This window comes from Emiliania huxleyi, assembly GCF_000372725.1.
Source record: "Emiliania huxleyi CCMP1516 unplaced genomic scaffold EMIHUscaffold_90, whole genome shotgun sequence".
Classification (NCBI taxonomy): Eukaryota; Haptophyta; order Isochrysidales; family Noelaerhabdaceae; genus Emiliania; species Emiliania huxleyi.
Window position 1 is genome coordinate 327,941 of NW_005195300.1, and position 24,329 is coordinate 352,269.

The window sequence follows — 24,329 nt, forward strand, 5'->3', positions numbered from 1 at the left end:
TGCCTCCTCCGCCTCCTCCGCCGCCGCCTCCAGCCGGCCGGGCCGGCTCCCATGTTTGGCGGTGGAAGTGGCGGCGCGGCATAGCGCGGCGACGGCGCGGGCGGCGGAGGCGGAGGCGGGCGCTGAGCATGCGCAAGCGGCGGACGCGGCCAGCGCCGTCGCCGCGCCGAGCGCCGCCGCTGGCTCGACGGGAGGGGCAGCTTCCGAGACGGTTCCGAGACGGTTCCGAGAAGGTTCCGCCGGCGCGGCAGACGCGGCCGGGTCGAGGGAAGCGAGCGGGTAGCCGAAGGCCGCAAAGCGCGGCTCGAGGGCTCCAAGCGCTGTGTGGACGGCCTGCGGCGTGAGTACGCCGGCATGAGGGCGTGAAGACGGCGTTCTGCGGCGTACTCAGAGCACCGCGGGAAGACAAGGGGGGGGAGAGAGAATGAGTACGGCCGAGTACGGCCGAGCACAGCGGAGTCCGTGTCCTCTCGAGCGCTGGTTGGGAGACAAGAACACGTCTCCCGCTTCTAGGGTCCGAGATCTGCCGAGATGTGGGGGGAGATGTGGGGAGATATGGGGAGATCTTCTGCTTCTAGGGCGGCGAGCATGTCTGATAGGGCGAGATACAGGCAGATATGGGGAGATATGGGGAGATATGGGGAGATATGGTGAGATACGGGGAGATACGGGGAGATATGGGGAGATCTTCTGCTTCATGGGCGGTGAGCATGTCGGATAGGGCGAGATACAGGGAGATATGGGGAGATATGGGGAGATATGGGGAGATATGGGGAGATACGGGGATATATGGGGAGATACGGGGAGATATGGGGAGATATGGGGTACGAGAACACGCGCTCCGCTTCTAGGTTGGCCATCCTCCGCCTCGTCCCTGCACGCGCGCCAGTACTTCCGGTTCACGCCCGCAGAGATGGCGCCTCTGCCCGCCGCCGCCTCGAGCTCTCCGACAGCCACGCGGCGCAAGCCTATGGGACGTGTCTCGGACATGTCTCGGACACGTCTCGGACGCGTCGCTGGACGGGTGGCGCGCGGCGCAAACGCCGAGGTCGGCGCAGATGGCATCGATCGTGCGCTGAGCCGCGTCGGGGGACGACTACGGGAGGGGGCCGGCAGGGCTGAGGCAGGGCTCGGAGACGGCGCTAGCGGGTGGCAAACTGCAGAGCAGCACTAACCCTCGCTCTGCTACCCCCGCTGCTGCGTCGCTGCTGCCGCTGCTGCCGCTGCTGCGAGTGCTGCAGAGTGCTGCAGGCTGCGACTGCGGTGGCCTACCGCCCCTGCTGCGACCGCTGTGGCTATTGCGGCGGCTGCGACTGCGCGCCACAGCCTCTGCCAGCCGCACGGCTGAGCACGGTGCTTGCGGATGGCACGCCGCACAGGAAGTGTCTAGGAAGTGTCTCGGAGGTGTCTTGGAAGTGTCTCGGCAGCCGCGCGCCACAAACTCTTCCAGCCGCACGATTCGGACGTTGGTGAGGGAGGAGAGGTCGGCGAGGAGGAGGTCGTGCGCGCGGAGCCAGTGCCGCGCAAACTCGACCACCGACGCCGCCGACGCCGCCCTCTTCCCGCCGCCGTGCCTCGCCGCCCACGCGGCGGTCGCAAACGCAACGGCGACGGGATGGCGTACGATGATGAGGTGGTAGGAGTTCGGCCAGAGGGCCTGGAGGAAGCGCGCGCGGAGCATGTTGGCGGGCGACTTCTCGAGCCGCACCTTGGCTCCCTCCACGCCCCTCCAGTGCGGTGCCCAGTCCGCCTCGAGGCGGGCGGCCGAGGCGGCCGTCGCAAGCGGGTGCCGTTCCGTCATGTGTGCGAGCGGGTTGTGTGCAAAGGCGCCCGGCCCGCCGAGCGCGTCGTCGACGGGGTACACGCGCTGCACGTGCTGCCCCTCCTGCTCCAGCTCCTCTGGCATGCCGTCGATCACCTGGCCGGCCACCTCGGGATGTGCCTTGAGCAGCTCGGCGAGCAGGCTGGTGCCGGAGCGGTGAAGGCCGCCGACAAAGACGAAGCGGGCGGCGTCGCCGCCGGCGACGGCGGCGGGGGTCGCGGCGACGGCGTGGGGCTTCTGCCGGTCGGAGGGGTCCAGTGACATCTGTGACTCTCGGTGGCGCTGTCGGAAATCTGGCGGTTTTCTTTTTCTTTACTCCGCGCCTCTGAAAAAATAATTTCACAGACCGTTCTTTTTCTCGCGATGTCCACCCGGGTCCTGGGCGTGAGGTTACTGACCGCACTCCAAGTGCTCCAAATTCACGACCACGCGCGCGTACCGTCCAGGGGTCCCCTAGCCGCTCGGAGCCCGAACCCTGGTGTATTGTGATACCATACCAAGCTGAAGTACCGAATCCTGGGAACAAAGGCGAAAACGCGAGATGACACGCGTGTCGCAGGCGTAGGCAGCGCTGGCGAAGCGAGGCGGCCTATGATGTATCTTCTTCGGACCCCCCCCTTTCGCGCAGCCGGTCGACGTCGGCACCAATTACAGCCTAACTATTTCCGCGATAAACAGGTTTTTTTATATGATATAAGGTGCCTATATGGGCTTCCAGTATCGGACCTTCAAGACATGCGCTTTTGGCCGGTGGCCTCCTCGGACATGGTACCTCCGGTGAGATAGTGGCTGCCAGTTCGATTACACGCTTTTCTCTGCAAAGGCTATCTATATTCTTTGCATCATATTCTCTCTGGGCCCTCTATATTCTCGAGAATATTCTCGAATATTGAGAATATTTTGACCTCGCGTAGATCGACGGAGACCAAAAGTCGCTCCAAACCCGCTCAGAACCTCCAAAACTTAAAGATTCCCGAAACCTACTGTTGAGGGGGGAATAGCTGTTTCGAGCTCTCTCGTCAAGACCGTTTTAGACGCCGCACAGCGGCAACGTCAAGAATATTCAAGAATATCTTTGGACTCGAGGTCTACTAAGGTCAAGGGCTGCGGAAAGCTCGTATATTCTTGAGGGAAAAGCCGGCCGGGGCATCTGTATTCTCGAGAATATTCTCGAATATGGAAGTGCGCGGGACCCTCTATATTCTCAAAGATATTCGAGAATATGGTGTAAAGGCCAATAGCCTCTGCGCTGTCTGGCGAACGCCTGTATGCCATGCGCGCGGACCACGCTTGCGTGGATACGTGGCTGGCAGGCTGACCCGTGTGCGGGGTAACCCGCGCACGGGGAAGCTTCACGGGTTCGAGACGTCAAACATTAAGCAGCGGAGGTGTGCCGAGGGGGACCGGGAGGCGGTAAGCCGTCGTTGCCCGGCGCTGCTTGCAGCACCATGGCGATGACGCTAAGAGGTTCCTCTTTTCCGCGCCCCCCCCGCAGCGCGCGATACACACACACATTGGCTTGAGCCAAGCACACCCGCGCGTGAGCGAGCGATGAGGTCAGGCCCGAAGGCCGTACGCACCCAGGGATTCGGCTGGCAGCAAAGCCGGTGCCGAGGCGCGGTGCGCAGAGGCGTGAGCGCGCGTCAAAACGACAACAAACAAACTCTCTCAAAACGAAGGAAATTATGAGCACTTGTGCTTGGAGGTTTGAGTTCAACAGGATGACTTGCTGTACCCCTTTGGCTCGCTCCAGGCAGAGTGGTGGCCCTCTCCCTCCCATGTCCCACTGGGCCCTGCGAGGGACGCGCGCCGAGCTGTACAGCGCGGACGTCGTTGGCGTCTCGCCGCTCACCAAGGGCCTGCTCCACGTCATCGTTGGCGCGGCTAAGCGCGCTGTGCTGCTTGCGGCTTCTTTCGTGCCCGTGAGCTTCTGGCTCGCGCTGGGCCTAGACATGCACGGCAGCACGAGGAAGATGCTGGGCGCGCGCGTCGCCGATCCGAAGCTCCAGTTCCACGCGGGTGAGCTCGCCGTGCAGGAGAAGCGCGGGTCAAAGGAGAGCGCCTACGACATGGTCGTGCTCGGTGGCTTCGTTGAGAAGCATCTGGACACCGACATTCAGCGCTTCTTCTTGTCGGTGCAGTACATGGTTGTGTCGCACCTCGACCCTCAGACGGGGCTGGTCTGGGCGACGACCGCCGCCACGCTCGCGGGCGAGCACGTCGAGGTGCAAGCCGACGGCATCAAGATCGCCACGGCTGCCTTCCCGGCGCCGACAGACCCGCTGCTGACGCTGCTCGAGGGCGGCGCCCCCGTGCAGGTGGGCGTCATCGCGATGCAGCCCGAGGTGCGCCAGCGCCATCGGCTCTCGGGCGTCGCCACGCTCAGGGGCGGCGTCGTCGAGGTCGCCCTCACCTCCGCATGGTTCAACTGCCCCAAATACATCAAGCGCGTGGAGGTGGTGCCGCCGCCGGCCGAGGCGGACCGCGCCGCCGTGGTGACGTGCGCGGCGCGCGGCCTCGAGGACGACGAGAAGGCGCTGGTGCGGCAGAGCGACACCTTCTACATTGGCTCCGCCGAGCCGACGGCGGGCGCCGACGCGTCGCACCGCGGCGGGCGGCCGGGCTTCTGCCGCGTGTCCGACGCCGCCGACGGCACGACGACCATCGAGTACGGCGAGTACAACGGCAACGGCACCAACATGACGCTGGGCAACATCTACGCATACGGCCGCGCCTGCCTGCTCTTCGTAGAGCCGCGGAGCGGCCTGCTGCTCCAGCTCTCGGGCAGCGCGTCCGTCGAGTTCCCCGAGGAGGGAGGCGCGAAGCTCGACGCGGGCGACTGCTACGTGAGGCTGCGCGTTGAGCAGGTGTGCCGCATCGATCACGGCAAGGTGTGCACCGCGCGTACGCTCGCCAGCGGCGACAGCGGCGACAGCCCGTACAACCCGCCGCTAACGGGGCGGGGCGCGCCCGCGGCTGCGCTGGGCGGCTCGCCGGCCCTCGCCCAGGGCGCCGCCTACGTGCTCACTCACTGCGCCAACGCGTGCGCCGACGGCTCGACGAAGCTCTTCCACTTCGAGCCGGCGGACGGCGCGGCGGCGGCCGGCGCGGCGGTGGTGGCGCAGCTCAAAGCGCGCCGCCCCGGCCAGTTCGTCACGCTAACGTACCCCGGGCTGGGCGGCGCGCTGCGCTCGTACACGATCGCCTCGTCGCCCGCCGAGTCGGCAGCCACCGGCGGCTTCCACCTGGCCATCAAGCGCAAGCCGGGCGGGCTGGTCTCGACGTGGCTGCACGAGCAGGCCGAGGCGAAGGCGCCCTTCGCCGTCCGCGTGCTCGGCGTTGACGGCGGGCCAATGGTGCTCGCGCCCGAGGAGCGCGCGGTGCTCATGATCAGCGCCGGGGTCGGCATCACGCCGATGCTTGCCCACCTGCGCGCCTTCCGCGATGCGTCTCCGCCGGCCGCCGGCGGCGGCGCGCCGCGGCCCCACTTAGCGTTGCTGCACTGCGACCGCTCCCTCGAGCAGGTCGTGGCGCTCGATGAGCTCCATGCGCTGCACGCGAGCGGCGTGCTCGCGTCGCTGGAGCTGGTTGAGACACGCGGCGAGCCCAACCGGCGCATAGCGCGCGCGCACCTAGCACGCGCGCTCGGCACGCGCTCGCCGACGGTGCTGCTGTGCGGCCCCGAGCAGTTTATGTACCCCATCAAGCGCACGCTCATCGACGACCTCGGCCTCGACCCGGGCCTCATCTGCTTCGACGACTTCACCTTCTGAGGCGGAGCCTCGGAAGAACATCGCCAAGCATGTGTGACAGAGAAGTGGCGGGGAAGGGGGACCGCACAGGGTTTTACGTATTTACGGTCGCCTCACACACACTCATCACTATACGTCAAGGCGTAAAATGCATACAATGTGTGTCTCGCGCCTTGCGGGGGGGGAGCGGAAAGGAGGAACCTCTTCCCAAGAGCACCACTCTTGGAGCGCCGCCACTACCACCCAGAGCGCTGCAAGCAGCGCCGGGCAATGACGGCTTACCGCCCACCCAGCCCCCCCTCGGCACACCCCGGCAGCCAATGTGTGACGGCTCGAACCCGCTAAGCCATCCCGCAAGCGGGATAGCCCGCCACTCGAACCCGCAAGCGGGCGTACGAACCGCGAGCGGCTCGCATCGTGACACGCAGGCGTCCGCCAGACGGCGCCGGGGCTAGGCGACCGAAGAGGAACTACGGCAAGAACCGCACACCACCCGCTGACGAGCGCTCGCGGAACTGGTCCGCGGCGCCCGCCAGGGGCGTGCGCGAGACAGGGCTCGAAGCCCTTTTCTGTGAGCAGGGATTCCCTCCCGGCGGGGGTTGTGGCGGAGAGCCGGCATGGGTACAAGTATTTTGTGGAGGAATCGCGCTACGCCGTCTGGAGCTGGGGCTGTGGATACAACGGCAGGTTGGGCCACGGCGACGAGCAACGCCAGCTGCTGCCGAAGAAGGTCGAGGCCTTTGCTGGCCAGCGCGTCGTCGCTGTGTCGGCTGGTTACCAGCACAGCCTCGCCATCACCGCCGACGGCGCCGTCTGGAGCTGGGGCGATGGAGGCCGTGGCAAGCTGGGCCACGGCGACGAGCAGGACCAGCTGCTGCCGAAGAAGGTCGAGGCCTTTGCTGGCCAGCGCGTCGTCGCTGTGTCGGCTGGTTACCAGCACAGCCTCGCCCGCACTGCCGACAACGCCGTCTGGAGCTGGGGCGGTGGAGGCCCTGGTCAGTTGGGCCACGGCAACCAGCAGAACCAGCTTCTGCCGAAGAAGATTGAGGCCTTGGCGCGGCGCGTGGTCGCTGTGTCAGCCGGATCCGTGCACAGCCTCGCCTTCACTGCCACCGGCGCCGTTCTTGCCTGGGGCCAAGGCGAGACCGGCTGCCTGGGCCACGGAGAGGACCTGTCGAACCAGCAGCTGCCCAAGGAGATCGAGGGGTGGGCGTCGGGGCGGTGAGAAGAGAGAGAGGGCGTCGAGTCGAACCAGCGGCTGCTTCTGTGAGAAGATCGAGCTTCAAGGCGTGGGGGCGCCCACCGTGGGGAAGTCGGTGTGGAGGAGATGATTCCGTCTAGGATTCCGTCCACCGTCGTAAATGTAAAGGTCGCAATTACAGCGCGGGAACGGAGCTCTGCGGACTGCGCTTTAAATGCAGTACTATCTACTAACCCGAAGAACTCGGAGCATTCAGATTCCCATTCTCACCGAGAGGGCTCGCGTCGACGGACCGCGGGTTCCTCCCGCAAATTCCCGGAGACCCGAGAAGCGGCCCGTTCTGGAGCTGCACAACGGCTTGAACTCCAACCCTAACCCTAACCTTGACCCTAATCCTAACCCGAGCCCGAACCCGACCGAAGCGTCGCTCATCCTGATGTGTCGCCCTGTGCGCTAGCTGTGCTGTAAGCGGCGCTGAGATGCGTTGGGACTATACCGCGCTCAGAGGTCAAGGCAGCACACCACGCAATCGCAACCACCGACTCCACTGCAGCGAAACGCGGTGTCGCAGCCTCCGGCGTCGCAGCCGCCGCTCGGCTGGCCGGGCTCTCCCAGCCTCTCGGGCAACCTGTCGGATGACAGGACCAGGCGGGCGAGCGCCAGCTGAGCAGAGGAGAGGTTGTCGTCGCAGATCGCCACCGCCCGCGCGCGCCGATTCTTGTTCCGAACCTCCTTACCCGCAGCGACCAGGTTCCGCAGCTCGGTGTCTTCCACGAGGCGCTTCTCCTTCCAGAAGCCGTGGGTCGGCATGGCAGCGGCGCCGACAGCGGCGCCGGCCGAGGAGGCGCCACTGTACTGCTTCCGGCCGACGCTGCCTCACCACTTGCGCACGCTGTGCAGGATGCGGCTCCACTTGCGCACGCGGTTGTGCAGCAGGTCCATCTCTTGCAGCCAGTCCGGATCCCAGTCGGGATCCTTAGATGGGAAGTGGCGCGATACTGTGAGCCGCAGCTTCGCCTCTTTGATAATCCGCGCCGCCTCCGGCAGCGCGTCCTCCTGCTGTAGCGTCTGTGCCGGAGCGGACGCAGGTTGGAACGCTGTCGCGTTCACGTTGAGACCCGATCTTGAAAGCGCCGACACCGGCAAGTCTGCGGCTGCCATTCAACCTCTTTTTATTACCCATTCAAGCTCTTCGCCACCTCCCAACGCCGGCCGTTCCCAGAAAAAGAAAGTGACGACCGCGCGCGCGTACCGTGCAGGGGTCCCCTAGCCGCTCGGAGCCCGAACCCGGCAGGAGCGCTGGGTGCAGGTACACCAGGGCCGACGCTGTCGTGGACGCTGTCGCGGCATGCTGCAGGCGGACAAACAGGTGCTGCTCGCCGGCGTCAAGCGGAACGCGCTCGAGCTCCGGCAAAAGGAGCTCGACTTCAACGTGGAGCGGTTCACCAACCTGGCGACGCAGGCGTCGGTCATCGCCGGGTTCTCCTTCGAGAGCCTGGTCGAGCTCGAGGTGCCCGAGGACACGCACTGGCTCCTCTCTTCGACCTACTTCGTCTTTGGCTCCGCGGCGATGGCCATGTCGCTCTACTGCCTCGTCGTCTCGTCGTTCGCGTGCGTCTTTGGGCACCGGCTCGCGCTGCAGGGGCCTCACGGCTCGCTCGAGAAGGCGGTGACCATCATGGTGTCGCACCGGCTGCACATCTTCGCCGTCGCCGGCGCCTCCCTGCTCTGCCTCGTCCTCGCGGCCGTCCTCATGGCATGGATCAAGATGGGGCCGGCCGCCGGCGTCGTCTCCGCTATCTTCCTCGCGTTCGGCGGTGCAGTCTCGTACCGGATGCACCTGCTGCTCGGCTTGTTTCAGATCCCAGAGAGCCAGGTGGTCACCGGCGCTGTGCAGGTCAACTCGCCAAACGAGTCTGGCGCCGCCATCGACCTCTCTCGGCTCAACCTGAGGCCGCGCGGCGCCCGTTTTCTTCTTCTTAGAGGCACCACCCACGGTTTCTTTTTTAGGCTCAACCCCGGCAGCGCGGCGCACGCGCATGCGAGGGCTGTGCGTGGTGGCGGCGGCGGCGGCTACCAGCGACTCGCAGACGTCGAGCGCGGCTCCTCCTGCTCCGCTTTCTCGCTCGCCTCGCAGACGGCTTCGTGCTGCTCGGCGGCGTCAACTTGCGCGCCTCCGCCCTCGCTGGCCGGGCGGCCAGCCGAGATGATGCACCATGAGGGCCACCTCTTCAAGAAGGGCGAGCCGGGCTTCCTCGGGAAGCGCGAGGCGCCTCGCCGCCGCTACTTTGTGCTACGCGGGCCGCGGCTGTACTACTTCCGCGCGTGGGAAGACTACGGCTCGGGCGGGTTCGGCGGCGCGATCAACGCCGCGCAGCCGATCGACATGCAGCAACACGAGCCGATGGTGCTCGCCAGCTCGCCCGACGGGCCGAACAGGTTCGACTTGCTGCCGACGGGGGACCCGAGCGCGCGAAAGTGGGAGCTGCAGGCGCCCACCCCCGAGGAGCTCAAGGACTGGCTCGCGGCGCTGCGCGGGGCGCGCTCGATCGCCTCGCGCTCGCAGTGCTCCGCCGTGGCGGAGCTGAGCGCGCCGCAGATTGTCATGCCGATGCAGTACTAGGACTCCTCCGAGGAGGTCGGAGCTTGAGTCAAGCTCGCACGTCGCAGCCTCTCCACACTGTAGTATGAGCAGAGGGAAGCAAAGAGCCGCATCGCTCCTCCCCCTTTTTTGTATTTTGACTGCGTTGATCTTCTTTTTCCTTGTTGGTCGCTCACGTCTCGCGATGTCCGCCCCACGCCCCAGCCCCACCCCGACCCCCCCCGCGGACCGGGGCCCCCGGTCCCCGCGCACGCCCAGCTCTGAGCGCGCCGCTCGCCCTCGCGCGACGCGCGCTCCTGTGAGCTTGCGGCGGCCCAGTAGGAGTGCATGACTACACCCACGTGGCTAGAAAATTGGCGTAGTAGTAATAAGCATATATGATTTCGATGTTGACTTGTTGATTTCTCTCTGACTTTGCATTTCTGTCTGTGGTGATGCCTTTCCCTGAGAACGCACACAACGCCTCGTGTGTAATGCCCCGTGTGTTCCGCGAGTGCGTGTGCCCCGTCGTCCGTGCTAGGACGTGTGTAACACTGACTGACTGACTCGTGGCCTTCGTTCGATGGAGCGACTGTCCTCTCGAGAGCAGCCTTTAAAGGCAAGCCTTGGGGATCACGTAGATGTCGTGCGACTTGGGGTTGCGACCTGGCCAGAAATTGTCGCACGAGGCTGTGAGGCGGCACCACGCATTGCGGCCAAGGCTCCGCGGCAGCGGCTGCCAGAAGGAGAGGTAGTTGCAAGCGGGATCGTCACGGCACTTCCGTTTGCACGTCTCAAGGATGTGGGCGGGAGAGGTGCCGCTCACAAAGCCGTCATACGAGGCTGGCTTGTCGTGGCAGGACTTGCTATCTTGGGTCGGCGCTGGCACGAGACACGCCTCGCCGCCGGAGCCTTCTTCCCCGGAGCCAGAGCCTTCTTCGCCGGAGCTAGCTTCGCCCGAGCCGTAGTCGCCGTCACCAAGGTCCTCACCAGAGCCCGAATTGCACATGTCCCCGCAGGCCGAGCAGCCGTTCCATGAGCACTTTTGCGACCATGGTTGCGTCTTGGTCTCGCAGAATGGTTTGCACTCAGGCTCGGCGCCGCACTCGGAGCAGCCGTTGCAGCCCCCCCAGTTGCACTTCTTATCCCAGGCCTGTGTCTTGGTCTCGCAGAATGCCTTGCACACCGGCGCGGGAGGACCGGTCACAAGAGGAGGCATGGTAGGGTTGTACTCAAGCGGCGGAGGAAGCATGCACTCGGTGCAGCCGCCACAGCCGGTCCAGCTGCACAGGGCGTCCCAGGGTTGCGTCTTTGCTGCACAGAAGCCCTGGCATTCCGAGGAGCCAGAGCCTTCTTCCCCTGAGCCTTCTTCCCCTGAGGCTTCTTCCCCGGAGCCAGAGCCTGGTTCGCACTCGCTGCAGCCTGCGCAGCCCGACCAGTTGCAAATCTTCTCCCAGCCGTGGGTCTTGGAAGCGCAAAAGGGGCTGCAGTTGGGCTGAGGCTGTTGGAGCGGTGCGCATTCTGGGCAGATGCCGCAGCCTGCCCAGGAGCACAGCTTCTCCCAGCCGTGGGTCTTGGCTTTACAAAATGGCTGGCACAGTGCATCGATGGGTGCAGTGCCCCCGAGCACTGTGTGCGGCCCGAACCGGTCCCCGGTCGGACTCTGACCGAGGACGCATCCGGCAAGTTGAAAGGTCAGAAGAGCGCGACGCAGCATCCGAAGAGTGGAGCGCGAGAGGGTTCCGTCGAAAAGAAACGTCGGCGGAGTGGGCGAGGACGCGCGTTCTGCCGCCGACGCCCGACGGTGCGTTGCGCGACGCCCGACGGTGCGTTGCGCGATGGGTGGGGGACGGACGTGTGTTTGCTTTCGTCATTACAAATTAAAGTTAATTAAAGCCGGGAGGCGGCCTGGCGGAGCGGTCAGAGCAGCACTGCGCCGGCCGGCGATCGACCCTCGACTATAACACGGGCTCTATTGAACGGCCTCAAGGTGCTCTCTAGGGCTGCCCATTCCGCTCGCCCGGCTACGTCGCCGGGCTTCGAAGGAAAAGGTTTCGCTCGGCACGGCGTCGGAGAGCAAACTTCGGCGTTCGTCCTATAGCAGGGGGGGGAATGCTGGCAGGGCACGGTCACTTGCAGTGTTGGCTCCCAAGCAGCAGCCAAGATGAAGGAGGCTGGAGATATTGGTCTCGCTGAGCTGATGTGTGCACTAGACCGATATGAATCTCATGGCGTGCTGTGGGCGAATACGGTGCCGATGGTGGGATGAACTCTCTCTCAGCAGTCGAGAGTCGACTCTCGACGCAGGCCGCACCACAAGTCGGTTGGGCTTTCGCGTCACGGTGGGCTGCGGTTTGTAACTCGACTGCCGATCGCGCGTGCGGGCTGTACCACTAAAAAGTTGACCGTATCCGACAGCGACAGGCGCACTCCCGCCTTCGCTGTTGTCGCCGAATCGCCGGTCCGGAAAAGAATTCTCCGCGGGAACAAGAGAAACGCGATCAACGCAGTACCAAAACACGCACGCCGATTCAGAGAAGACACAACACATAGGCCACTCTCAGTCTCCCTCCCTCCCTTGAGCCTTGTTCACACCACACACACACAACACTTCACACCGCGCGTCGGGGGGGACTACGCAATGCGCTGCGCATCTCGCAGAACTAAGTCGTCGGAGACGGAGGGAGGGAGGGAGGGAGGGAGGGAGGGAGGGAGGGAGTCGAGGAGCCAGCGGGCGCGGAAGAGCTGGCCGCCTGCTCTTTGGGCGCGAGAAGGCACCAGAGCCGCTGGGTGCCATAAGTCTCGGCCTGCGCCACGAACATGCCGCACGTCTCCAACCCTAACCCTAACCCTAACCCTAACCCGACGAACCCAAAGCATTCACCGAGAGCTCGTGTCGACAGACTGCTGATTCCTCCATTTGGTTTCGGCCTTGGGCTGCACAACGCGCGACTTGAACTCTCTGACTAACCCTGATATCCTCTAACCCTAACCCTAACCCTAACCCTAACCCTTGCTCTGCCCGCCGCCACTGCCGCTGCCAGAGGCGCGCCACGCATGGCGCGCCGCGGCCCCGTGGCCCGTGTCACGAGCTCAGAACTTGTGAAATTTTCAATGAAACGGGGGCGGCCGAAACGTTTCCTGTGAAATTCACATGTGAAAGTGAAAGTGTGAAATTTCACTCACGAACCCTGCGGGGTCCACACGGCTCTCGTCTGCGGGCTGGGTGTGCCCGCCGATCGTCTGGCCGTAAAGAGAGAGAGCGTTGCGGACGCTTCATTCTGTTCGTTGTCGTCTGTGAGGTCTTTCCCGGCACACTCGAAATGCCTCAAATGTGGCATGTTGTGCGAGTATATGTATGGTTCTTGCACTTGTGCAAGATTGGGCGTCTTCTGCCGCAGTCCCTTTGATGGGAGGCCCCAGGGTGGGGGCCGCCTCGAACCCCCGGCCAGGGATTCGAGCGGAGGGTGCCCCGGATTCATCTATCCGTTGGGCCCCGGCACCTATTTTAGAACTGATCACTTTGCGCAGCAACCGTCGGCCGCCGCTTTTTAGCTGGACGGCGGTACGCTGCGCCGTCGCTCTGTCGTGCACGCTCTCGTGCCTCGTTGTTGTGACCCACCCTGTCCCACCCGTGTGTGATCAGTGTCTACGGAGGGAGTGTCTTCGGCTCACGCCAGGGCGCTCGTTGCTCCTCCGTCTCTTTGTATCGTCCTCAGTGGGGGAGACCGCGACACCGGTGACGGAGCGCAGTTGGGAGTGTCTTCGGCTCACGCCAGGGCGCTCGTTGCTCCTCCGTCTCTTTGTATCTTCCATACTGCATTTATCAGAAGACGGGCCAAAAGCGTCGAAAATGTCCCAAAAAGCGTGTCTCGAGTTTGTTGCAGCCCCACAGCCAGCGCGGGCTGCCGGGACGCACCGCGAGCTGGATACACGCACTCCCTGGGTCCCAGGGAGTGCGTGTATCCAACTGGAGTGAGTAGGCTCGACGCCGCGCTCGCTGTGGGGCTGCAACAAAGTCGCCGCCGAGCGTGCCATCGAAGGCGTCCCGTCGGAGGTGATGGAGTGTGAGACCTGAGGCTGCGGAGGTGACGCCTGAGGTACCGGCCCGTGTACGGCGACTCAGCCGGCGACCGCCACGGGCTCAGACGAGACTTGTCGACGCGTTCCGGCTCAGCTTCACCGTGGTCATCGGGCGTCTGTCGACGTCAGGACCACCCATACAGCTCGCGGGTTTGAGGTCGCAAGAGCCAAGATGGTGGCGTTTGGACATCCCAACCATCACACAAGACAGCCTGTAGGTGATGGCGGGACGGCGCAGTGTTTGTGGCACTCGGCAGTAGGCACCCGCGGCACAGCCCCGCGGTCGGCTCTCGCGGGCTGCGGAACCGGCCCCAGAAGGGGACGGTCCGGGCGAGTGTGGCAGCTCCTGCGCTAGTATGGGCACCCTCTATCACAACACTACTGATCCTGGCCATTAGAGCTGCCAGGGATAGCGTCAGGAGCTGGTAGGAGTCAAAACCCCTCATATTTGAGACATCGTGGCCCAGCCGCGCAGTCTCACGCCCGACTGTTCTTCACCTTCCTAGCTGACTAACTTCACGTGGGGCTAGCACGCACGCACACATGGCAAGACTAAGGGTAAGGGCGTCTACGCCCTTACTACAAGTCCGCCGACTAAATGATTTTCGACCGACCGCAGGGAAACGCAGGACGCCCCCCCACTTGACTGTTTGATACTATCTGTACGAGAACGGTCGAGAGCTGATCTCAACCTGTAGCTCTGTCTTCTCGCGAGAACTGTGACCAGTTGTGTACCCCTAGCCTGCCCCCCGAAACCGACTTAGCTATTGGAAGCCCACGATAAGACAACAACAAAGTACATATGATAGTTTAGACGATCTCTACATAAGTTGGGGTTGGCGCGGCCCTCACCAGACTTTCGTTAGATGTGAGCGCAACTTTCCTTTCTTTCGCGCGACAACACCGCAAAAATTCGCGACACTTTTGGTAAGGGCCAATACATACGGCTTTACACAAGCAAGTGCAAGACGGCGTATCCGTATTTTCACACGCAGCTACGTCCCGTATGTCCCAGAACGTGCGGCCACATCTCGGAGAGAGGAAGATGGGAGGTCGGCCTTGAGAGCTTACGGGGGTCGCCCGCGCCAATCTTACAACAAAACTCCCTCGCACAACACTGGGCCATTGATTGATGGGAAGGCGAAACACAGTCCGACCAACGACTGGGACACCAACGCGGTATGGGTGGACGCTAGACGGGCGATGACGGTCACACAGGAGCGACACACAGAACCACAAGACAAGACACTCAGCCAAACTGGCTGCCACACATCCTGAGCGAACTTCCCTAGTCACCCGCGGCCGGACTCCATCCGGGCCAATTAGGAAAGCGCGCATCCGCCCAAGGGGCGTAATAGCCCGAACCCTTCACGCAGAGCCTGAAAGACCGCTCGGCACCACCGCGCGGGCAGGGTCACCTGCTCCCAGTCGCTGCAGTGGGCATCTAAAGATTCCGTGCAAGCAAGCCGAGCAGCCTGCCGGTCCATGCAGCCGAGCCAGCGACGCCCGCGGCTCCTGGCCTCGCCGGCGCGAGCGCAGCAGCTCCTGGCGTGGCAGGGCTGCTCTGTCCTCCTCACCGCCACCGGCTTCACCTCGCAGCGGCTCGCCGAGCGCGGCATCGCCGCGCCGACGGCACAGAGTCTCGCGGTCTACCTAGTGCTGATGCTGCACGCGATCACGGCGCGGCGCGACAATCGTGTCGCCGGCCTGCCGCCGGTCGCGAGGCCGTGGTGGCAGTGGCTGCTGCTCGGCTTCGCAGACGTCGAGGGCAACTACCTGATCGTGCGGGCGTACCAGTACACTGACATCACCTCGGTGACGCTGCTCGACGCCTTTGCCGTCCCAGGCGTGATAGGACACACCTGAGCCACATCTCGGCCATATCTCGGCCGCATCTCGACCACATCTCGGATTAGCCTCGGCCGCATCTCGGCTACACCTCGCCGTCGCTGCCCCAGGCGTGATGGCGCTCTCGGCCCTTACGCTCGGCGCGCGCTACGGCCGCAAGCAGATCTGCGGCGTGGCTCTCTGCGTCTCCGGCCTCGCGACGCTGGTGATGTCGGACGCGCTGCTGCGGCCAATGCACAGCTGGCACCCCCAGCCGTGGCGGGGAGACGTGCTCTGCCTGGTCGGTGCCTCGCTGTACGCCTGCTCCAACGTGGCCGAAGAGGCGTTTCTGCGCTCCTCCTCGGTCTCCAACTATCTCCCGCGGCTCGGCGCCGCCGGCGCTCTCCTCTCGGCGGCGCAGTGCGCGCTGATTGAGCGCGAGGCGCTGGCCTCCGCGTGGCGCGCCTTCTCCTCCGCTAGCGTGGCCGGCCGCACCGAGCTGCTACTGCTCGAGCTGCTCTTCGTCGGCTCGATGGCGACCTCCTACTCGCTGGCCTCTTCAGTGATGACCAACAACTAGTAACGATCAGCGGTGAACGAATAGGCGTCCTCCTACTCGCTGGCCTCTTCTCAGGAATGACCAACAACTAGTAACGATCAGCGGTGAACGAATAGGCGTCCTCCTACTCGCTGGCCTCTTCTCAGGAATGACCAACAACTAGTAACGATCAGCGGTGAACGAATAGGCGTCCTCCTACTCGCTGGGCTCTTCTCAGGAATGACCAACAACTAGTAACGATCAGCGGTGAACGAATAGGCGTCCTTCTACTCGCTGGTCTCGCACCTGCTGCAGCGCGGCGCCACCGCCGCGGAGATGAACATCTCGCTGCTCACCTCCGACTTTTGGTCTGTTCTCGCCGGCGTCGCACTGCTCGGCTCGCGGCTGACCTGGTGGTACCCGCCCGCGTTCGTCGCGACGCTCTCAGGCCTCGTGCTCTACTACCACCGGCCAGCGCCGTCCGCCGCCCGGCAGCTGACCGAGCCGCTCAACGCGAGGCCGAGGGCCGCGGCGCCGGTGGGCGCGATGGAGGAGGGCGGCGCCGGCTTGCGCGAGGGCGAGGGCGAGGCTGGTCATCGCGCCGACGCCGCTGCTCGTGCCGGCGGCCAGCCCGATGGCCGCGTCGAATAGCCGAGGCTATTTGAATCCTGTCGCCGCTGACTGCTGTCGGGCTGTGCTTGGGGGAGTTTTGTGCGATCGAGGGTCCTGCCCCGACCTTTTATCGTTTTATCTGACCTGTCCTGACCTGACCTTAGTGCTGAGCGCTCTGGGGGGAGTCGAGGGCCCTAGGGGAAAATGTACAACCCTCACGGGGGAAAATGTACAACCGGGGGTAACCATGCGGGAGGGAGATGGGGTCTCCCAGCCCGCCGCAGGCGCCGATTTTTTTTTGCATTTTTTGCGCGATTTTTTTACTTCAAGCCGAAGGCGCTCCGCCGTTCGTTGGAGGCAACTTCTTGGATCTTGGCACAACCTCGATGCGAGTCGACTGGTGTCTCGTCGTGGTTTCGTATCAAGAATACGGCGACTCACTCACACTCTCCTCAACGCTTCCTACCCAACGCCCCCCCCCCCCCTCTCTCCCTGGCCAACCTCCACAATGTCCATCTCTCTCTCCTCTCTCTCCTCAGTCTCTCTCGACTCTCTCTCTTGCTCTCTCGACTCTCATCCTCCATCACTTCCCCGCCGCGCCGCCGTCGCCGCCGCCCGTGCTCTTGTTCTCCGCCGCCTCCCACTCCTCGCGGCTGACGGCGCCGTCGCCATCCTTGTCCAGCTGAGAAAACACGTCCGCCGCCGCGGCCGGCGGCGGCGGTGGGGCAGCCTCGGCGCGACCCTCGAGGCGGCTCACCACCTTCATCGCCTCCGCCACGGCTGCCAGGCGAGAGCTGAGGTACGCGCCTTCGTCCGACGCGCCGCCCTCCGCCGCAGCGCCGCCGCCCTCCGCCGCCGCCGCGATGCCGGCAGGTTGTGGGCGGCGGCCGCGCGCGCCGCTTGGGCTTATGCCTCCAAGCCGCTCGGCCGCCTGCAGGAACGTTCCGAGAAGCTTCCGAGAGGGCGGCGGCGGCGGCGGTAGGGCGGGGGGCGGCGAGAGGACGGCCCTTCTCCTTCTCCTCGCCCTCCGCCTCTCGATCTCGGCTGTCTCGCAGCGGTCTCGCAGCGGTCTCTCGGCGGTCTCTCAGCGGTCTCTCGGCGGTCTCTCGGCGGCCTCTCGGCTGCCTCTCGGCTACAACGGCGCGCCTTCTCCTTCTCCTCGTCCTCCTGAATGGCGCGCGCCGCGGCGTTCCACTCGTCGACGGGGTCCTGCCTCCGCACGATCGCCAGGTTGGACAGCTTGGCCTGAGAGGACGGAGGGCTCGCTTGGGGGCGGCCTCTCGGCGACCTCTCGGCCATCTCTCGGCCACCTCTCGGCCATCTCTCGGCCACCTCTCGCCCGCATCTCAGGCCGCATCTCGGGCCGTATCTCGGCCGCATCTCGCCTCGAGATTGTGGGGTTGCACCCATGAGATGGACCGAGTGCCGTCGGTGAGGCCGCCGAGCCCGCCCCGCTCAGCGCGGCCGCTCACGTCGTTCCTCTCGAGGAACTGCTCCAGCCACGCCCGCCCCTCGCCCGCGCGCGCCGCATCGAGCCGCTCCCTCTTTGCCGCCGCGCGCGCGCGGTAGCGCTCAAAGTCGCGCCGCGCCTCCGCCGCGAGCTGCTCCACCTGCGCGGCACGCGCGGCGCGCACCTCGTCCTGCGCGGCGGCACGCTCCTCGGCGGCGCGCAGCCCCTCGGGCGTCTCGGTACGCTCCCGCTCCGACGCGCGCGCCGCCACGTGCGCCGCGCGCCGCGCGAGCAGGTCCTCCTCCTTGAGCGAGCGGCGCATGTCGCGCAGCTGCTTGCGGAAGACGCGCCGCTCGAGGGCGTAGCGCGTGTCGCCGCGATTGGCCAGCCTCCACGTCGCCCGCTCCGCCTCCCAGGCGGCGAACCTCGCCGCCCGCGCAGTGGACATGCGAAAAAATAATATGCGCGACGCTTCGGCAACTATGCAGAGTCGGCACGCGCCGTGGTGTACGACGGCACGTGCGTCACCGCGGTGCACCATGACAGGCTGCGCCCGCTGGCGAGCGGCAAGCGCCTAGCCACCGACTACGCCGAGGCGACGAAGCGGAAGGCCAAGGCAGCGGCGTGCGACGCCAAAAACTGCGACTTTATGACGTGGGCGGCGAGCACGCGTGGCGGCATCGGGCACGAGGCGGCGACGTGGTTCAACACCAACTTCGACATCAAGGCCGCTAAGGCGTCCTCCGACAGCGAACGATGGCGGGTCAGTAGCGAGCGCAAGCGCTTCCTGCAAGTGCATTCGACCATCGTCGCGAGGCGCAACGCCGCCATCTTCGACTACAACGCGTGGCCGAAGATGGGCGGCGAGATGCCGCGGGCGCCTCGAGAGCAGTACGAGTAGGGACGGGCGAGGGAGGAGGGGCGCTGACCACGGGCGACTACGAGTCGAAGGTTCGAGGACGACTACTCGCCGCCTGGGTCGTTTGGGGCGTCACGGCGCTCCAGCACGCAACCCAGAGCGGAGCAAATGCGGAGGTGGCAGAGCTGATACGACGCGCCGTGTCACAGGGGGGGACTTAAATGAGCCGCGCGGGTAGCGGCCTCGCGGCGGTCCGGCGCGGGGTGGCGCGTGGCGGGTAGAGGGCGGCTACCCTGCCGCGCCGGGACGTCGCTGGGGCGAGGAATCGGCGGCCCAGCAGCTCTTAAAACCTGCCATGGCAGGTTTTAAGCCGTTTAAGCCGCAGGCGCCCCAGGGCCCACCCTTTTAAGCCTAGGGGTACCCTAAGGGAAAGCGCGACCGGAAAACAAAGAAATGCTCGGACCGTCACCGTCACCGCCGCCGGGGCGAGGGTGCGCGATATTGCGCGATATTGCGCAATATTGCGCGATATTGCGCGATATTTTGCGCGATATTGCGCGATATTGCGCGATATTGCGCGATATTGCGCGATATTGCGCGATATTGCGCGATATTGCGCGATATTGCGCGATATTAGGCGATACTCGGCGATCATTCACGATATACAGAAAATTTCCGCTAGAGCAGGGATGCCATGGGAACCCCCCCCCCCCCGCCGCGCGCGCGCATGGACACCCTCTGGGGCCCCCGCGCGCGCGCCGGCCCAGAGAGAGGGGCGCTGCGGCCTGGGGCGGGCGCGGGGCGGCGGGCGCTGTGGCTAGTTCCATTTCACTCTGACACGCTAATCTTGAAAACGTCCAACGGAGCTCCGTGTTGCTCCCAGCGCCCTCCCCCGCGCTTCCTGCGGCCCTAGCCGATGGTACTAGCATGGGAGGTCATCTGGCTACCGCGAGAGCGACCCAACTCGTCGACATCGTCCGATGATGGTGCCTCAAAGTCAGCCTTCGGAGGCTATCGTGGGGTCGAGCCGGCAGTAGCCGTGACATGTGGTTCCACCACCCCTCGTAGTCTTTGCCTCTGACCGCCACCGTTCCCAGGCTGCCTAATGGGATGGAAAGGAAGGCTCGGCGAGCGTATAGAAGCGTGCTCGACCTCGTCGTGGCAACCTGCACGGCATCGCTGGCAGGCGCGATGAGCGTCGTGCCACCTGACCCGAGACGGGTCGCAGGCGTCGTACCGAGCGCGTCGAGACCGTGTCCTGATGTGATCTGCACGGGTGAGTCACGTCGGCGTCAAAGGAGCGACGTGCGACCTGTCAGAGCTTGATCTCCGATCTCAGCGGCGGCGAGTCGTCTCCGGCGCGCGACAAAGGTACATCCCCAGGACGCGCAGAGGCAGCTGCGACCCAGCGGAGTGGACGGTAACGCACCGCGCCACCTGCTGTGCGTTCCCGTCCACTCGGCGGGGTCGCAGCTGCCTCTGGAAGGCACCGAGATGTACCTTTTTCGCGCAATGGTCAAAATCAAGGTTTTGTAACGCGAGCTGTGCCACAGTGAAATGGAACTAGCCTGTGAAGCCTCTGAACCGCTGTGAGTGTGTGTGTTGGTCTCACGCCCAATAAGCAATCGTCGCACGGCGCGCGCACGAAAACTTGCTCCAGGAAGAATCCAAGAACCCAACGGAAAATGAGGCGCACAGAAACGAGCTACGAGGAGAGGGCAACACCGGGGAGACTCACAGCATGGACACCAAAACCGGCCGAGCCACCGCTTGGCAGCTGGCTGCCCCACACCCCCCCTGGGCTGCCCCGGGGTGGGGCCAGAGAGGTTGATACGCACCCCAGGCCAGCGGCGGCGCCGATCGAGGGACGGTGGTCGCCGCTAAAAGTACGGGAAGCCCGTGGCGCCATGCGAGAGCGCGTCCTGCGTGGCGAGGGCCAATGAGAGCAGGTTAGGGTCGCGGCGATAGCGATAGGGATAGGGATAGGGATAGGGATAGGGATAGGGAGAGGGATAGGAAGAGGGAGAGGGATAGGGATAGGGATAGGGATAGGGACAGGGAGAGGGACAGGGAGAGGGAGAGGGATAGGGAGAGGGAGAGGGATAGGGATACGGGCTAGGGTTAGGCGTCAGTAATGAAGGACGAGGCCCGAGAAGAAGGTGGCTGGGAGGTGGCTGGGAGGTGGCTGGGAGGTGGCTGGGAGGTGGCTGGGAGGTGGCTGGGAGGTGGCTGGGAGGTGGCTGGGAGGTGGCTGGGAGGTGGCTGGGAGGTGGCTGGGAGGTGGCTGGGAGGTGGCTGGGAAGAGTCGGAAGTGTCTGGGAAGAGTCTAGGAGGTGTCTAGGAGGTGTCTAGGAGGTGTCTGGGAAGAGTCTAGGAAGTGTCTGGGAAACTTCCTGCGTGACGAGGCCCGAGAAGGCCATCATGGCAAGTCGGGAGTGCTTGATCTCGGCAAGCTTGAAGCGCTCGAGCTTCGCCTAGCCGGGGAGATGTGGGGAGATGTGGGGAGATGTGGGGAGATGTGGGGAGGTGTGGGGAGGTGTGGGGAGACGCGGGGAGACGCGGGGAGATATGGCGAGATATGGCGAGATGTGGGGAGATGTGGGGAGGTGTGGCGAGGTGTGGCGAGGTGTGGCGAGGTGTGGGGAGGTGAAGTGTCTAGGAAGAGTCTAGGCAAGCTGCGCCGCGTCGCGGTCAAAGCCGCAGGAAGTGTCTAGGAAGAGTCTAGGCAAGCTGCGCCGCGTCGCGGTCAAAGCCGCCGGTCAGCGCAAACTCGCCTGGCAGGGAAGGGTGCGGGGCGGTAGGAAGGGTGCGGGGCGGTAGGAAGGGGCGGTAGGAAGGGTGCGGGGTGGAGGGGGGGAGGGCGGGGAGGGGGGGGAAGGGTGTGGGGCGGGGTGGGAAGGGTGTGGGGGCGGGTGGGGAGGGTGCGGTGGGGAGGGGTGTGGGAAGGGTGCGGGTGGGGAGGAGAGGGGGCGGGGAGGGTGCGGGGGCGGGTGTGGGGAGGGTGGGCCCTCACCCGGCTTGCGGTCACCGCCGTTGAGTGTCGAGGCGATGGCACCGGCGCCCACGATCTCGAAGAGGCCGCAGGCGAGGAGCAGGGCCCACATGTGGCCAGACTGCACCTGCGGGGGGGGGGGGGGGGGGGAAGTTTTGGGGGAAAAAGGGAAAGGTGGGGAGGTGTGGGGAGACGTGGCACCGCCGCGTCGTGGGCGGTGAAGCTTGACGTCGCCGCGACCTATCCCTTTCATCGGATTTTGGTGCCGGGTCTGGTAGGGTACCCGGCGAGCTCGGCGTCGGCGCGACCAGCTTCTCCGCGCCGGGCGCCTGGAGAGACGGGGGCGGGTGAGGCAAGGGCAGGGGCAAGGGCAGGGGCAAGGGCAGGGGCAAGGGCAGGGGCAAGGGCAGGGGCAAGGGCAGGGGCAAGGGCAGGGGCAAGGGCAGGGGCAAGGGCAGCGGCAAGGACAGGGGCAAGGGACGGCAGAAGGCGGCGAGGCCCATTAAAGTGTCTAGGAAGTGTCTAGGAAGAGTCTAGGAAGAGTCTAGGAAGTGTCTAGGAAGGCGGCGAGGCCCATTGAAGGCAGTGCGGAAGGGATGAGACGAGAAAGCGGCGTTGTTGCGGCGGAATTGGCCGGGTGGTGGGGGGAGGGGAGAGAGGGCGGCAGCGAAGCTGGCTGCGCAGCCCACGCCCCAGGCCACACACAGCACACGGGCGGCGCACCCGCAGGCCCTTGTCGACCACGATGTATCCCACGACGGCGAGCATGCAGACACGGCCGTGCTTCAGCTCCGCCTCGCGCATCCACTCGATGGGCAGAATGTTGGAGAGCCCGAGCGGGTCAAAGCCTGCGGGGCGCGGAGGCCGGCGTGAGCCGCCGCGGCCCCGGCCTCGCCCGATGGCGGCGGCGTGCGCGCGCCGACGTCTCCGACAAGGGTGCCGTCGAGCTTTGCGGGCCGCTCGGCAAAGGGGAGGGCCTGCGACTTCTCGACCGGGGGCGCCAGCCCCATCGAGGCCGCGCCGCGCAGCGCGGCGGCGGGGCGGGCGAGGGCCGGAGCCGAGAAGGAGAGCGGGGAGGAGGCGAAGGCAAGCATCGGCGGCGGGGAGAAGCAGCCCAGCTGTTGCAATTTTGGAAAAGAATTCTTAAGACACAAGCCTCTCTCACAGCACTTCTTAAGATACAAGCCTCTCTCACAGCACACTGGCACGACAAGGGCGCAGACTGGCGCGGACTGGCACACAGACAGGCTCACCACAAAAGAATTCTACGAATACAAGCCCCTCTCACAGCAGACTGGCACGAACTAGCACCACAAAAGGCACAGCAGACAACGGCCCCTTATGGGCCGTCGAAGAGGCCGTCATACTCCTCCGGCCTCGCCCCCCCTTCCCAACCCTCCCCTGGCTCAGGCTCCTCATCCTCGCGGCGCGCAGTGCGCACCCCGCCCCGCGAAGACGAACCCTTCCGCCGGCGTGCCTCGCGGGACTGCCGCCCGCTGCCGCCGCCCTTCCCCCCCTCCGCTGCCCGCGCCGCCTTCTCCGCCGCCCGCGCGGCCGCCTTCGCCTCCTCCGCCGCTAACAGCGCCTCCCTCCGCGTGACCCCTATGGGCCCCTTGCGCATCCAGGAGAGGTCGCGCGAGCGACCTATCCAGGGGTTACTCGGATACGGCGCAACGTAGCCGCTGCGCAGCTCCGAGTAGTCGCCAACGCCCCCCCCCAAATAGCCCTCCAAGCAAGCATCGCAGACCCACTCGCCTAGCTGAGAGATCTGAAGCCCATAGGCATCAGAACCCTCGCCGCGCCGCATCTCCTCCTCCGCCGCCTCCATCTCCTCTCTCGACCAGCCCCCCAGCTCCGACCAGCCCTCACGCATCGCCCGGCGCCACAGCCACGGCTCCACGTCGTACTCCTTGTAAAAGTTCTCAAAGCAATCCTGACACTCGAGGCCTGGGCCTCGAGCGTCCTCCGCGGAGACGGGGTTGTCCGTGCTCGCGCCCGCCCACTCCTCGAGCGTCGCCGCTACGAGCGCCCCGTAGACAGCGTCGACCGCCGCCTCCGCCAACTTCGCCGCGCCTGCACGTTTATCCTGTCGTGTCCCTTGTCAGGAGCAGGAGAGCCCCACCTGTCCCCCTGATCGTCCTTCCAAAATCCTGCTCGTGCATGCGGAGAAGCCTTTCCCACCCGCCTCCGGCGCGACATCCACGTCCGCGCGGCGAAGGTAGGAGAGGCGCACGACATCCCGCCGGAGGCGAGACCGCGCCTGGCGGCGGCCTATATCTTAGTTGATGCGGACGCCCTTTCGCCGTACGAGGCGGGGGTGGCAGCGGGAGCGAGCCGGCTGGTGACGCGTGGCGAGCAACTAGAACACAGCACCTCGTCAGAGCAAAGAGCGTTGCTGGATGCGACCCGCGAGTGCGCTGACGCCATACCTGACGGCGCGGTGGTGGTAGGGTCCACCGACAACGACGCGATGCGACGAGCCTTCCTGTCCACGTGCCACCGGAGCAAGTCGGTGAGGGACATGGTCCGAACGTCCGAAGCGGGGGTGCTCCGAGAGCAGCTGGACTGGTGATCGACGGATGCAACGACCGAGGCATCGACTTTGTCACCTC

The 24,329-nt window shown here is 65.2% G+C and overlaps 7 protein-coding genes across 7 annotated transcripts in view; 3 read left to right on the forward strand and 4 right to left on the reverse strand.

Moving 5' to 3' along the window:
* Positions 1-1,906, reverse strand: part of EMIHUDRAFT_220296 (hypothetical protein) — a gene marked incomplete at both ends in the record, with an annotated part of 2,121 nt that extends 215 nt beyond the window's left edge. Inside the window, one exon of the mRNA XM_005757548.1 lies at positions 1,439-1,906. Coding sequence (XP_005757605.1) covers positions 1,439-1,906 — 468 coding nt within the window. The remainder of the gene's footprint in view (positions 1-1,438) is intronic.
* Positions 1,907-3,600: 1,694 nt separating this feature from the next.
* Positions 3,601-5,595, forward strand: EMIHUDRAFT_220298 (hypothetical protein; the record flags this gene model as incomplete). Its single annotated transcript, XM_005757549.1, has 3 exons — positions 3,601-4,713; positions 4,972-5,223; positions 5,347-5,595. The coding sequence occupies 3 exons, from the start codon at positions 3,601-3,603 to the stop codon at positions 5,593-5,595; spliced, it is 1,614 nt and encodes a 537-aa protein (XP_005757606.1).
* Positions 5,596-8,123: 2,528 nt separating this feature from the next.
* Positions 8,124-9,398, forward strand: EMIHUDRAFT_107392 (hypothetical protein; the record flags this gene model as incomplete). The annotated part of the gene is made up of 1 exon (XM_005757550.1): positions 8,124-9,398. One exon carries the CDS (start codon positions 8,124-8,126, stop codon positions 9,396-9,398), a length of 1,275 nt encoding a protein of 424 aa, XP_005757607.1.
* Positions 9,399-9,969: 571 nt separating this feature from the next.
* Positions 9,970-11,073, reverse strand: EMIHUDRAFT_220302 (hypothetical protein; the record flags this gene model as incomplete). The annotated part of the gene is made up of 1 exon (XM_005757551.1): positions 9,970-11,073. One exon carries the CDS (start codon positions 11,071-11,073, stop codon positions 9,970-9,972), a length of 1,104 nt encoding a protein of 367 aa, XP_005757608.1.
* Positions 11,074-14,805: 3,732 nt separating this feature from the next.
* Positions 14,806-15,792, forward strand: EMIHUDRAFT_360007 (hypothetical protein). Its single transcript, XM_005757552.1, has 2 exons — positions 14,806-15,287; positions 15,398-15,792. The coding sequence occupies exons 1-2, from the start codon at positions 14,925-14,927 to the stop codon at positions 15,401-15,403; spliced, it is 369 nt and encodes a 122-aa protein (XP_005757609.1). The 5' UTR covers positions 14,806-14,924; the 3' UTR covers positions 15,404-15,792.
* Positions 15,793-20,340: 4,548 nt separating this feature from the next.
* Positions 20,341-22,835, reverse strand: Lhcf3 (light harvesting protein). The gene is made up of 8 exons (XM_005757553.1): positions 22,637-22,835; positions 22,441-22,565; positions 22,026-22,046; positions 21,919-21,957; positions 21,739-21,844; positions 21,462-21,499; positions 21,119-21,199; positions 20,341-20,647 (listed from the first exon to the last, which is right to left on the reverse strand). Exons 1-8 carry the CDS (start codon positions 22,809-22,811, stop codon positions 20,606-20,608), a joined length of 627 nt encoding a protein of 208 aa, XP_005757610.1. The 5' UTR covers positions 22,812-22,835; the 3' UTR covers positions 20,341-20,605.
* A 221-nt stretch (positions 22,836-23,056) lies between these two features.
* EMIHUDRAFT_220308 (hypothetical protein) lies at positions 23,057-24,240 on the reverse strand (the record flags this gene model as incomplete). Its single annotated transcript, XM_005757554.1, has 4 exons — positions 23,057-23,137; positions 23,393-23,814; positions 23,899-23,977; positions 24,175-24,240. The coding sequence occupies 4 exons, from the start codon at positions 24,238-24,240 to the stop codon at positions 23,057-23,059; spliced, it is 648 nt and encodes a 215-aa protein (XP_005757611.1).
* Positions 24,241-24,329: the final 89 nt, after the last annotated feature.

Bases quoted from the DNA above. Each gene is read 5' to 3' on its own strand.
- EMIHUDRAFT_360007 (XM_005757552.1), top strand. From the start codon at position 14,925: ATGCAGCCGAGCCAGCGACGCCCGCGGCTCCTGGCCTCGCCGGCGCGA.
- Lhcf3 (XM_005757553.1), bottom strand. From the start codon at position 22,811: ATGCTTGCCTTCGCCTCCTCCCCGCTCTCCTTCTCGGCTCCGGCCCTC. The intron at 22,566-22,636 runs GCGCGCGCACGC...CGCGCCCCGCAG, and splicing joins CACCCTTGTCGGAGACGTCG to GCTTTGACCCGCTCGGGCTC. The intron at 21,500-21,738 runs GTGAGGGCCCAC...CTTCCCTGCCAG, and splicing joins CGGCGGTGACCGCAAGCCGG to GCGAGTTTGCGCTGACCGGC.